This window comes from Callorhinchus milii, unplaced genomic scaffold, assembly GCF_018977255.1.
Source record: "Callorhinchus milii isolate IMCB2004 unplaced genomic scaffold, IMCB_Cmil_1.0 Scaffold16, whole genome shotgun sequence".
Taxonomy (NCBI): Eukaryota; Metazoa; Chordata; class Chondrichthyes; order Chimaeriformes; family Callorhinchidae; genus Callorhinchus; species Callorhinchus milii.
In genome coordinates this window covers 2,254,099-2,266,653 of record NW_024704757.1, presented here as the reverse complement: position 1 = coordinate 2,266,653, position 12,555 = coordinate 2,254,099, and the positions used below count along the sequence as shown (strand labels likewise).

The 12,555-nt window shown below is 46.1% G+C and overlaps 1 protein-coding gene across 5 annotated transcripts in view; it reads left to right on the top strand.

Moving 5' to 3' along the window:
* The window catches only part of LOC103188273 (cytoplasmic phosphatidylinositol transfer protein 1), a 79,926-nt gene extending 68,834 nt beyond the window's left edge, over positions 1-11,092 (top strand). For 4 of the 5 annotated variants that reach the window (XM_042341010.1, XM_042341009.1, XM_042341011.1 and 1 more), the window contains 2 exons: positions 3,683-3,746; positions 10,222-11,092. In XM_042341010.1, coding sequence (XP_042196944.1) covers positions 3,683-3,746; positions 10,222-10,487 — 330 coding nt within the window. In that variant the 3' untranslated portion in view covers positions 10,488-11,092. Of the gene's footprint in view, positions 1-3,682; positions 3,747-7,440; positions 7,557-10,221 lie in introns of all 5 variants that reach the window. The other variant, XM_042341013.1, reaches the window with a different exon arrangement.
* The last annotated feature ends 1,463 nt before the right edge of the window (positions 11,093-12,555 follow it).

Below are 12,555 nucleotides of genomic sequence, written 5' to 3'. Positions count from 1 at the left end.
TACCCCACTACGATGTCCCTAATTAAGGATTCGAGAATTTTCCCTACCACCAATGTCAGACTGACTGGTCTCCAGCTTCCCATCTTCTCTCTCCCACTCTTCTTAAATAGTGGTGTTACGCTGCACAAGACTCTGTGGGGGCTGGAAGGGAAACCGTTGACGGAGACAAATTGGAGAAGGTATGAGAGATAAGACCTGAACCATTCAAGGACAGAACCTTGAAGGTTGAGGTGAGAGGAGAGGTAGTGGAGGAGGACGGAGTGGCAGCAGAGAGGTCAAGGAGGCAGAAGGAGCCCTGGTCACAGATGGACATTTGTCACCTTGACCAAAGCAGTTTCTGTGCTGTGATCATCGCTGGAACCTGACTGGAGGGGCTCATGAAGTGAGTGGTAGGAGAGGAATGAATTAAGCTGGGAAGCATCAACTCTTTCAAGGACCTTGGAAAGAAAAGGGAGGTTGGAGATGAGCTGTAAGTTAGAAGGCAGGGATGGATCCAGGGAAGTTTTTTTCAGGATTGGGGTGATTGTGGCTGTTTTTAGGGGGATGGGAATGGTGCCAGATGATAGGGAGAGATTGATGGTGTCAGAGAGTAGAGGGGCGAGGAGGTGGAGGTGGGAGGTAAGGAGAGGGATGGGGCTGGGGTCAAAGGAGCAGGTGGTGTGTTTCATGCTGGATATAGTGGTGATGAGAGAGGAGAGGGCGACAGGTTCGAAAATGTGGAGGAAGGGATGGATAGGTGTCGGAGTGTGGGTGAAAGAAGGGGAGTGAATGGCGGTTGGGAGGGCGGAGGAAGCTGAACGGAATCCCCTCGATTTTGGACTCGAGGAAATCCAGCATCGCCTCACAATCAAAGCTTGAGGAGAGAATAGGCAAAGCACGGGAGGGTGGATGGAGGAGCCAGTTGGTGGTGAAAAATAGGAGCCTGGGGTTGTCCCTTGCCTCCAAGATTATTTTGGAGTAGAAGGACGATTTGGTGGAGGCGAGGGCGGAGCGGTACATTTTGATGTGGTCCAGCCAGATCTGCTGGTGGAGCGTTAGATCAGACTTGAGCCAGGTGCGTTCGGTGATGTGCACCTGACCCTTGAGGGAACGGAGGTGGCTGATGTACCAGGATGAGGTTTGTGAGAAGGGGCGGTTCGGGAGGCGAGGGGGGCAAGAGCATCAAGAGTGGTGGAGAGGGAGTTGTGGAGGAGAGTGAGTGAGGAAGATAAATCAGTGCGGGAGGTAGGCCAGAGGAGGGGGACTCCAGGGCAGTGGAGAGGGATTGCAGGGAGATTTTTTCCAGGGGTGATAGGAGATGGAGGTGAGTTTGGTGATGGTGGGGGAGAGGGATTGAGAAATTAAAGGAGATGAAATGGTGATTGGAGATGGCTTTGTCTAACTCGAACCACCGCGTTAGGGCTTTGGCTTGCAGGGTTAACAAGATCTGAGTGGGAGGATTCCCCGCCCCAATGACTGGTTTGCCTTTCCAAGTCCTGCTGATGAGTTTTTTAACATTACACTGGTAATTATACAGAAATATTTCTGCAAAGGGTACCAAATCTCGATGGAGTAATGAATTCTCATTAAGGCTCTGATATGCTCATTTATTCTCCTGTTCCTGAGAGCAACAGCCCAATTAAAAAACGGCGTCTTCGCGAAAGTTTGGGCACGAGATACAAGCTGTCGTCTTGTATCATGTACAGTAATGAATTTCCAATTACCAGTGAGCAGCAGCAGGCCTGGCCGGGGTATGTGCAGCATTGTCTGATGAGCCAGAGCAGCCTGATGCTGTCCCTCCCAAAGCAGAGTTGCTTCCCTTTTGCCTGACATTTTCCCAACATGTGGCACTGTTCCACAAGGATGTGGGAGCTGCAGCCTGTCAGCTAACATCTGCTTCGGATCACGGGCAGCTGCCAGCTCAACTTGCAAGGATACGCGCTAATACCTTATGTTAATGCCTCGTGGGTGTCTCGGAAATATTTGTGGAGATACTTCATGGCCAAAGTGAAAGCGAAAACATTTGCCTACACATTGAGCATGGCCTAACGAGAGACTATGGCAACTGTGTCTGTTTTGCTTTGTGCCACTGTTGTCTGCTTTGAGAGGCCAAAGTTATGTTGAGAATATCAAGCAGGGCTATTTGCTATTTCAGGTCAGGGCAAACCTTTTCTCTTTGCACATCACAAAGGAACCCTACTTTTCTCCTCACAAAAACAGAGAGAGCTGGGAACACTCAGCAGGTCAGGCAGCAACCATGGAGAAAGGGAGTGAGTCAACGTTTCGGGTCCACGACCCTTCGTCAGAACTGGCTCACTCAAAAGCTCTGACGAAGGGTCATGAACCCGAAACGTTGGCTCACTTTCCTTGCTCCATGGATGCTGCCTGACCTGCCGAGTTTTCTCAGCTCTCTCTGTTTTTGTTTCAGATTCCAGCATCTGCAGTATTTTCTGTTTTGTTCCTACTTTTCCCCTGGTTGATTGAAGCTTCCAAATCACTCGCAGTAGGTCGAAGGCTGAGGTCCCGGTCTTTCGCTCACTAAAACTCAGCCACCCTCAGGCGCGGATGGTTACACCTAGTCAGCAAGCAGTAAACTATCCAAGGTCATGTCTATAAACCCCAGCAGAGCCTTTATGTGTGTGGTTTGGATATAAATCATCACAGACTGGAATCAGGTCCAACTCCACGATTGAGATGTAGCAGCAAGAAACATCAACATCACCTCAATATCCAAGGATGTAAAAGATTTATTAGTCAGGGCACCAAGTGCCTCTCATTACTCCGAAATGCCACTTTGAGTGAAGGGCGCTACATAAATGCAAATTGTTGTTATTATTAAAGACTTGCTGTTGCTTGTCAAGTGGGAAGGAATAATGTTGGCCTGAAACGTTGGCCTAAAAATTATTGTGCAGTTGAATTTGATGTTAGTATACTTGCATTTCAGTGAATTTAACTTTGTTTTGTATGAGAGAAGATCGCTGCTCAGGATTATATTTGATCTTTAGATGTGATGACCATTTTAGATGTGATGACCTGATTTCTGTGTAGCATTTCACAATTTATAGAATTAGTGAATCCTACGGAACAGAAGGAGGCCATTTGGCCCATCATGCCTGTGTCGGCTCTTTGCAAGAGCTATCCAATTAGTCCCACTCCCCCGCTCTTTCCCCATAGCCTTGCAATTTTTTTCTTTTCAAGTAAATATCTAATTCCCTTTTGCAAGTTATTATTGAATCTGCTTCCACCATCCTTTCAGGCAATGCATTCCAGATCATAACAACTCTCTGCATAAAACAAATTCTCCTCATCTACCCCTCGAGTTCTTTTGCCAATTATCATAAATCTGTGTCATTTGGTTACTGACCCACCCGCCAGAGGAAACAGTTTCTCCTTATTTACTCAATCAAAACATCTCATAATTTTATTAAATCTACCTCTTAACCTTCTCTGCTCTAAGGAGAATAATCCCAATTTATCTAGTCTCTCCACATAACTGAAGGCCCTCATTCTGGTATCATTCTGGCTTCCTTTCAGCAAGAAATTAATTCTGCATTTGCTGATCAGCATAAAGAAGTCTCTAGATGGTTGGCGCTTTGATCCAATGGTTACCGATGTCCACCATCAGCATTTCCTGCAACTGAAGGTTAAAAGATGTCATCGGTACAGTCTCTAAATGTCTCCTTTTCTCTCACTTTCATTTCAGGTTATCAGGGATATTTTGTTAATTGGGCATCGGCAAGCATTTGCCTGGGTGGATGAATGGTGCGGTAAGTTGCGTTCAATTATTGCTTCAAATGTGAAAAGTAAAAGAATGCGTTTCACAATCTCTCTGATCCAGAGTTCACTCTGTCACAACCTCAATGGGACTCGATGGAGGCAGTGAATTGTTTGGGCGATGGGTATCACAAATCTTTTTGAAAATAATAGTTCAATGTGTCCATTTTCCAATGAACTTGGTACCTTCTCTATTCTTTAGAGGTCCCCTGTCTGACAGATTTTCATAACCCAGTATTGGCTTTGCACAGGAGGGGCATTGGATGAAAGCAGTCGTTGAAATTCGGTCAAGTGTTCGGTACTGTTTGCTGTTTCATAAGCCAATGCAGAACTCACCACCACACTTAATTTAGACACACAAGCTCAAATCTTGACATCGTTCGAATGCCACAATTAGCCTTTGAGTATTTTGATAGAGACTGAACTAAACAGAAATCTTAAGGAGTGATTTGTTCACCACACACTGAATAACACCCACAAAGTACAGTTAACCCACTTTACAATATATTCTGTGAAGTGCTTTGAGACATCTAAACGTTGCGAAAAGGCGCTACATCAAACGCAAGGATTATTATTATTATTATACAAACCCCAAGGCGCTGCATGGGTGTGACTTAAATCATCCAGGTTTGCATGTTTTAAGAGACACGATCCAGAGGAGAGGCTGTTGGGTTTAATGGAAGAAATCAAATTGTCTCCTGTTTCAAGACAGATGGCCATATCCTAGTTTTTCAACCCTCTCTTCCTGCAGGAAAAAAAGATGGGAAGTAGATAAACATCTGTTTCTGAAAGCGAGCTTGTATTGTCTAATTAGTCTAATAGCCATATTTATACCAGCAAATCAACAGTCACTGAGGCTGCTATTACTGGATTCATTTAACCAGGCATGCATGTGTTTACTTAAACATGCCCGTAACTCAATGATCTGTGTGTTCATTATATAGGGACTTATATTATATACTGCCGCTCGGGGAATATTAAAAGCAGTACAAGTGCAAACTCGTGTGCTCAGTTCCTTTCAGTGACTGAATGTTCTGCTTATAGTCTTGTGTTCTGTTGATACAGGTAAACAAGCATTTCCAAAGTCTAACTCTTTGTACCTTCCTTATACTGTCGTGCTAAAACCCCAGAACAGCAACCACAGAACGATTCAGACTATGCGACTTCTGTCGGTCACCATAAACATAGCAAAGCAAATCATTATATGTCTTTCCATTAGAGAGAAGATGCAGAGTGAAAGCTGTGGTCACTGCTGATAACCAGCTCTTTATTGGTCCAGTTACATGTCAGCCTGGCTCAGCTGGTCACACTCTTCCCTCTGAGTCAGAAGGATGTGGGCTGGACTTTGAACTCACATAAACTAGGCTGACGCTCCAATACAGTTCTGGGGGGCGGTGCATTGTCCTTTGGATGAGACATTAAACCGAGGTCCTGACTGTACCGGTTCATTTGAACGTTAAAGATCCTACGGCACTATTTGAAAAGAGAAAGGGATCTTCTCCCAGGGATCTTCTCTGAGGAACATTGCCTGCGTAACGTATAGTACTAGCTTCAATCTCCTCACTTTATCGGCTCGCAATGTGAGTGACAGACGACATGTTGAACTTAACCATTAGTGTCGATGTGACATCCCCCAAAGTACAGGTAATTAATTTTGACTTGAGGAAATGAAGGATATCTGTTATAAGAGCTGCTATTGATGAATCCTGCTCAAATTCATTGGAAAATGGTACTTTGAACTCTGATAACTCTGGTTAGTGTGAAATTGTTGAGATGGATATTAATAGAAATAACACTTTAAGGTTGTAAGTTGTTTTGATGTGTGCGCTGCAATATTCATATTAATTCTCGAGTGCCTATAGACCCGATGCGATCTCAACGTTGGTTTGCATCGCCTCCAGTTGCTTGCTGCTGCGGTCAAATGGGCTCAGCTCTCAGAACTCTCCACCGCTAATCACTAATTTGCAACAAAATGTCATAGATCCAGTTACTAACCGCTGTCAAAAATACCCGGCAGAAGGGTGAAATGAGAAAGCCCTAGAAATGTCTCCTTTGTGGATGTGATATTTAGTCTACAGCTCTTCAGATAAACTTGGTTGCTATCTCTGCTTTCCTTTGTTAACCTCCACTAACGGAAACGCTTGATCATTTTGACAATCGTTGTTTCTGCTTTTAAAAATACGGGGTTTCCTCTGAGTGAAACTGTCCAGAAGATGAGACAGAACGTCGTGAGTTTTAACAAATCCCAGCGGGTTTTACGCTGATGCCTGTTTGTTCCCCTGGTAATTGGCTAACTGGTAAACTCCTCAAGGGCAAAGCCTTTGGACTCAAGGCAAGACAACACAAATCTACAGGACCTTTCACTCAGACTCGGGAAATAGCACTTCTCATACCATGTGATTCGCTTTCCCTCACTCTGATGATCTCACCTTATTTGCCCAGTAGGTGATGATGACATCTTAGGACCATAGCAATTTACAGCAAGGAAGAAGGCCATTCAGAACCATCATGTCTGGCTCTTTTAGGAGCAATCCATTCATTGCATTTAGCTGCCCTTTCCCCCTATACCCCCTCTGACTCAGCTCCGTGGTTCAGAGACAGTGACATGGCCACAGGCCTCAGCTCCATGTAAAGTTCTCCCCACAATCCCACAGACCCAGCCCTTGTCGAGGGCCTAGCATTCATCTCTTTCCAAAAGGTACAAGCACTTTGAGATGTTCTCCCACGTGGAAGGTGTTATGGAGGGTGAATTGTTGCAGAAAGGAATGAGTTTAAATGTTCACAAGATTAGTTTGGGTGAAGAAAACCCTTCAGCTCATCTGATCGCATCCTTCCAGAACATGCAACTTGTTAACATACTATTTGTTCAGAATCTCAGCAAAGGTGAGAAGGGTCTGAGGATATATACTCTTAGGTGGGTCATTTTTTTTTCATATGTATGAAAAAACTCCCACCAAACATTGCCCGCTGGAAGCCATGCCCCAGTCTCCATTCAATCTCTGGTGTGCGCGTGTGTGTAAGCACTGGGTGTGTTCGGGGAGTCTGTTACTCAAACGTACTCTTTCTAAGACGTCAAGACTATTTTATTTTGATCAGCCGGATGTCTGACACATGCAGAAACCATCACCATGCTCAAAACTATTCAAACTAGACTGAGAGTTCCATCTCTGCGTTGTTAAGAGGCGAGGCTTGGTAATCCCAAGGGGGTGATAGGGTTACTGCATGAGTTCAAGCCACATAGGTCGGTGTTAAGGTAATAATTATGGGATGTGATGGGGAGACGGAGTGGATCCTATTCTACTTTTCAGGCGCAAAAACAAACCAGGATCTGAAATATCAAATTTAAACCTGAAGAGATGTGTTGTCACCAGTTGCTGAAGCATTCCGCTCGGCTAGCTTGTAATTGAGGTACAAGGGGCGATGTACATGTGTTCTTAACGTTGCAAATTGCTCTTTGCTAGGAGCTCCTAGGAAACTTTCTTCACTTCCTGCCCTACTTTAGAAGCCCTCTTTTCTCTCCAGCTTTTTTTTTCCAATAAAAAGTACTAACACCCAATCTTTCTTGCTGGGCTAAGCTAGGCTGTGCTGGCACTCGGAGATGCAGGTGTTCTTTCCTCTCTGTTCGCCGTGTTGAAAGTCCGGATGAAATCGTTGAGTCAGTCAGTAGCCTGTTTGAACTTTTCACAGACTTGACTTTGGAGGAAGTTCGCATAATCGAGGCACAGATGCAAGTTGAAACCAACCAAAAAATTGGATCTCAAGGCCCAGCTTCCTCTGATCCTTAAGATTTCTGTTGGAGAAATGTATGTTTTTTACAATTTATTTAAAACAATCTTGTACATTGTGTGTATTTATTTTGGATCCTCTTTTCAGTGATCTTGGATTTCAAGAGGTCGGAGGCACCGTGTGTGTTTGGGGAGGAGGGTGAAGACACTGTGTAGCGGGGCACTGTTGTTGGGGTGCTCTGTGTGTCGGGGGGGCAGTCTCGCAGGGTGTACTCTCTCAATGTAAATGAGCCATTTAAGATGTGATTGCTGAGTGCAGATGACACCTCTCTGTGCCCTCGAAACCCACAACAAACAGTGACCGTATCATTTAGAGAGGAGATGGCCAATGCTTCTGTGATGCTTTCACAGGATCACACAAGAGAGGTTTGGTGAAGAAAGTCTTTTGGCCCCTATGATCTCCTCCTCACAGAACACTGACCACTGTCCTCCCATCACAGCCACAATCTGTTTCTTAAATGTGTTGTGCCCTGGCCTCAGCCAGCGTCCCTGGTAACCCTGTTCCAATCATTAGTTACTCTCCGTTAACAAACTACTCCTTGATTTGCTGTCTTTGCAACTCTAAACCTGTGTCCACCCACCTGTCCTTCTGTCCTAGTATATCTGGGAGTATTTAGGTTTGCTTTCTCAATCCCACATGAAAATGAAAAATGAACAGAGATTACTGTGAAGCGCTTTGTCCATCTGCGACCAGGGCTCCCTCTGCCTCCTCATCCTCCTTGACCTCTACTGCCTTCGATACCGTTGACCATTCTATCCTCCTCCACCGCCTCTTCTCTCAGCTCAGCCTTCATGGCTCTGTCCTTGATTGGTTCAGATCGTATCTCTCACACCGTCTCCATTTCATTTCCACAAATGGCTTCTTCTCCAGCCCCTGCACCATCTCATGCGGCGTTCTTCAGGGCTCTGTCCTCGGTCCCCTCCTCTTCAACATCTCTTGGTGACATCATCCGCAGACATGGGGTCAACTTTCACATGTATGATGATACCCGATTCTACCTCTCTGTCTCCACCCTTGACTCCAGGATCCACTGTTGTGCTGACAGAATGTCCCAATGCTGTGAGAAGGAACATGGAAACGGGAGTAGGCCATTCACATCTACCGGGTGTTTTGACACATATTGATACCCACCACTGTGCTTGAGAACATCGGTGCATGTTCACCATGAACAAAGTGCTCTGAGACACTCCCCTGCGTGGAGGGCGCTATATTGTTGGTGTTGTCGTTGTTGCATCGAAGATTTGAATGCGAGTTCATCATCAGGCACTGAATGCAACAAGGCACGGGCCAACACGAGCCAACACGCGCTTTGGTGCTGAAACCCAGACAGAATCTACATATCATCTCATTCTGTCTAGTTCAAGCTTGACGGCTTCAATACTGCCCAGAGTGAAACCTATTAGTTTTATTCTGCAGCTCAAGGTGACAGCGGGCACAGCCATGTACCCATTTGGGGCGACAATAGAAAGTATCCCGACTGTGCTGAACCTTACTTTACTCACTGCAGGACTGTATTGGCAATCACGGGCTGTAACACGCAGGCTTTGGGCGCCGCCGGCTGGCGGTTCAGTGCAGTTGCACTTGAGAATCTCTGGCTGCTGATGTACCATCATTTACCACCTGGGAACAGGTGAGCTTTACAGGCATCAACTTCCAGAGCAGGCTGCTGCTTGGGTCGTCCTCCCTCACACAGCAGAAACTCAGGCAGTGTTCAGAGATCGTTATTATGGGGTTAGCCATGACGCGCAGAAAATGCTGTTTACCACAACAACAGCTTGTGTTTATATAGCGCCCTTCACACGGGCTACTGTTCCAGAGTGATATAATTAGACTTGGAGAAGTGGCCATTGCCCAACCTAACAAGCCAAGGTTCCAGCTGGTGAGTTGGGTCCTGGGTAGGCTACATTGTGCTGCACCGTGGCCAAATAAATGTCATCCTCAAACAGGTGTCGGGGTGTAAATTAAACCCCTTCTGCAGTGTGTATTGGTGACACCTTGCTGTTGTGTTCTTTTGCGAGGTTCAAGGTTACAGGCACAACAATAGAAAAGGACCCGGGTTATCTGGATTCACTACTACAAACTCAAATATTGTTTTAGTCCAAACAATGACTTGCTGGCTTTCATTGACAGGGTAGATACGATGCTGCTGTAAGAAACAGTGAGCAAACAGCACTGTATTCGGCACCTAGAAACCAAGGGTGACAGGCTCTGATTCCTGAGTCTGTGCTCCGAAACTTCAAGCGTCCTCTATCATTCGCTGTTTCTTTGTGTAATCCTGATCACCCATTGCTGCTCAAGTACTTGTCCACGACACAGTAATGTCAGGGATTGCACCGGCTGACACGTCTTACTGCAAAGGTTGTTTTGAAATGTCACAAAAAANGTCATGAACAATTTGGATGTTTATGTCTATTTATGAGGGCAAACTTTGTGTCTCGAACCACAAAGAGGGAGCCCTGAAGTGTCTGGGAAACTCAATGAATGTACATCTGCTGTGCGCAATTGGCTGCTGTGTTTCGCCTACAAAACACACAGTCACTAAACTTTACAGTATATTCCGTGAAGCGCTCTGAGGCGTCTCGGCGACGTGATAAGGCGCTTATTATTATCTGACCTCTTTTCCTCCTTGCTCTCTCCCCCTCCCCCACCCAACACCCACCACCCTCCTCCTTGTCTTTGCAGACATGACGATGGATGAAGTCCGAGAGTATGAGAAGCAAACTCAGGAAGCTACGAACGAGAAGATCGGGATCATGGCCCCCACCATCTCCTTCAGCGATGCCGCACAGCCGTCCGCCACACGCAGCGCCCCCTCCAGCGCTCCGTCCACGCCGCTCAGCGGGGAGCCCCCCGATTTCCTCAGCGTGCCCAAAGACAGGCCAAGGAAGAAGTCAGCGCCAGAAATGTTGACCCTCCCCGAGCTGAGAGAGAGGGCAGCCTTGGAGTAACTTCGGGGGAAAATCGGGAATCGTCCCCGATTCTGCCAAGTTTCAGCGGCTGCGTTTATCCAACGCCGCTTCACTGAAACGAACCATCTCTGTTTTTGGGGGTTCTTCAACGCTTTCATCTGTTAAAAGATACCGCACTACGGTAAACCTGCATCAACATTGACCACCTGAATCAATTAGCATCTTAATTTTAGCTAAAGACATGGGGTGAGGGTTATGTTCCCCTAACAGGACTGCTGTATCTTATCGCATTCTCTTTATCATTCCTTGTTCAGAGTTTCAGGCAGAATCACAACATTGCGGCAGCACGAGCCTACACTGCATTCTGTCAGATCAGTGCGTGTCGCTGGCAGTGCTCCTGCCCAGGTGAAGCTAAGCTCATGCTGGGAGAAACTAGTTGGAGTTCACCCTCATCTGTCTGCAAATCGATGAGGACAAGTCAAACAGGCAATACCCATCACACCGGACGCTTGCTTTTAATGTGAAAGGCACTATATAAATACAACTTGTTGTTATTACCTTCCTGTTGAATGGGATTGTAATAAGTAAAAAAGAATCTTCTAATATTATAATAACCTTTGCATTTTATGCAGCACCTTATCACATGGTTGAGATGTCTCAAAGCGCTTCACAGTATATACTGTAAAGCGGATTGACACACAAACAGTCGTGGATTGAGTGACCCCTTTTTATTTTGCATTTCAAATAGCGCCTTTCACCTCGGAGGACACCTCAAAGCACTTCAAGATTCATCGTAAAGTGTAGTGACTGTGCATTTTTGTAAGCGAGCTCGGGAGCTAATTTGCCCATAGCATTGTCCCACAATAAACGGCTTTGAGACATCCTCCTGACATTGAAAAGTGCTACATCAAATATAAACACTATTTAAGTATAAAACTAGCAATCACCCAGTGTAGCATTAAGGGAACAGGTTACAGGTTTGATTCCTGGTCTATGCTGAGATCGATGATGTTAGTGTTGAGCTAAGACTGTCCAGTGTCCCCGCACAGAGAGAGGATGTTGGGTGTACACAGTGTTAGGATTCCACAAGGAATAAGGTGCTCCACTATCGATGTATTCCAAGTTGTTTAATTTAGTGTCAATCCAACATACGCCTATAATCTGTCCCTCAACACCTTCACCCAACCTCAGGCTTATGTCGAACACCCTATTGACATTCACTGTCCTGGCTCACACAAAACTGACTGTGCATTTGATTGAGGTAGTGAAGGGCACCCAGTACTCACAGAGCCATCAGTCTGCAGAGCAGAGAGAGAGAGACAGAGAATTGGCAAAAACAAACAGAAACTAGATCAAAAATATCCTGCATCAGAGCTCACCCTCCTACCCTCACCCTCACTGCCCTCTACCTCCCCTGATCCCAACCCCCAGTTCGGGTCCAAATCCTTGTCTGTCCAGTACCTTGCGAAGTCCTCCCAACGTGAAAGGCGCTACACAAATGTAAGTTGTTGTAAGTTGTAAGTTGTGGTGATGTTGAGGGGACGAGAGGCAGAGTGCAGTGTGCTGGATCACAACTGCATGTTGAATTGTCATGTTTCATGTAATCAAAGGTAAATAGAAAGATTTAGGAAAACACTTTGGTTTGCAGACAGACAGCATCTTGTTTTAAAAGGGTGAACCGTGTGACTCAGTGGCTGAAGTTGGGTTTAAGTAGAGTCTAAAAAGTACTTTAAATTCCCAAAGACTAAACTCCCAGCCGCTCTACAACAAGTCAAAACTTCAGCGTCTTCAGAGTTGCTTTATTTCCACTTCTCTTCCTCTTTCCTTCTCCATTTCTCTCTCCTCCCCACCCCTCCTACAGAATGTAAAGTATCCGTGTGGTATTGAAGGAGAGTGTGGAGCAGCACTGTACCATTGGTGGGAAGGCTTTCAGCCTCTCTGCCCCCACCCTCTGGAACTCCATCCCACAGTCCCTCTGCCTCGCCCCCTCCCTCGCCTCCTTCAAGACCCATCGCAAGACTCTCCTCTTTGTCCATGCCTTGGGTCACCCTCCGACCCCTACCTTCCTCACCCTCCACCCGTCCTGATCCCAACCACCAGCTTGGGT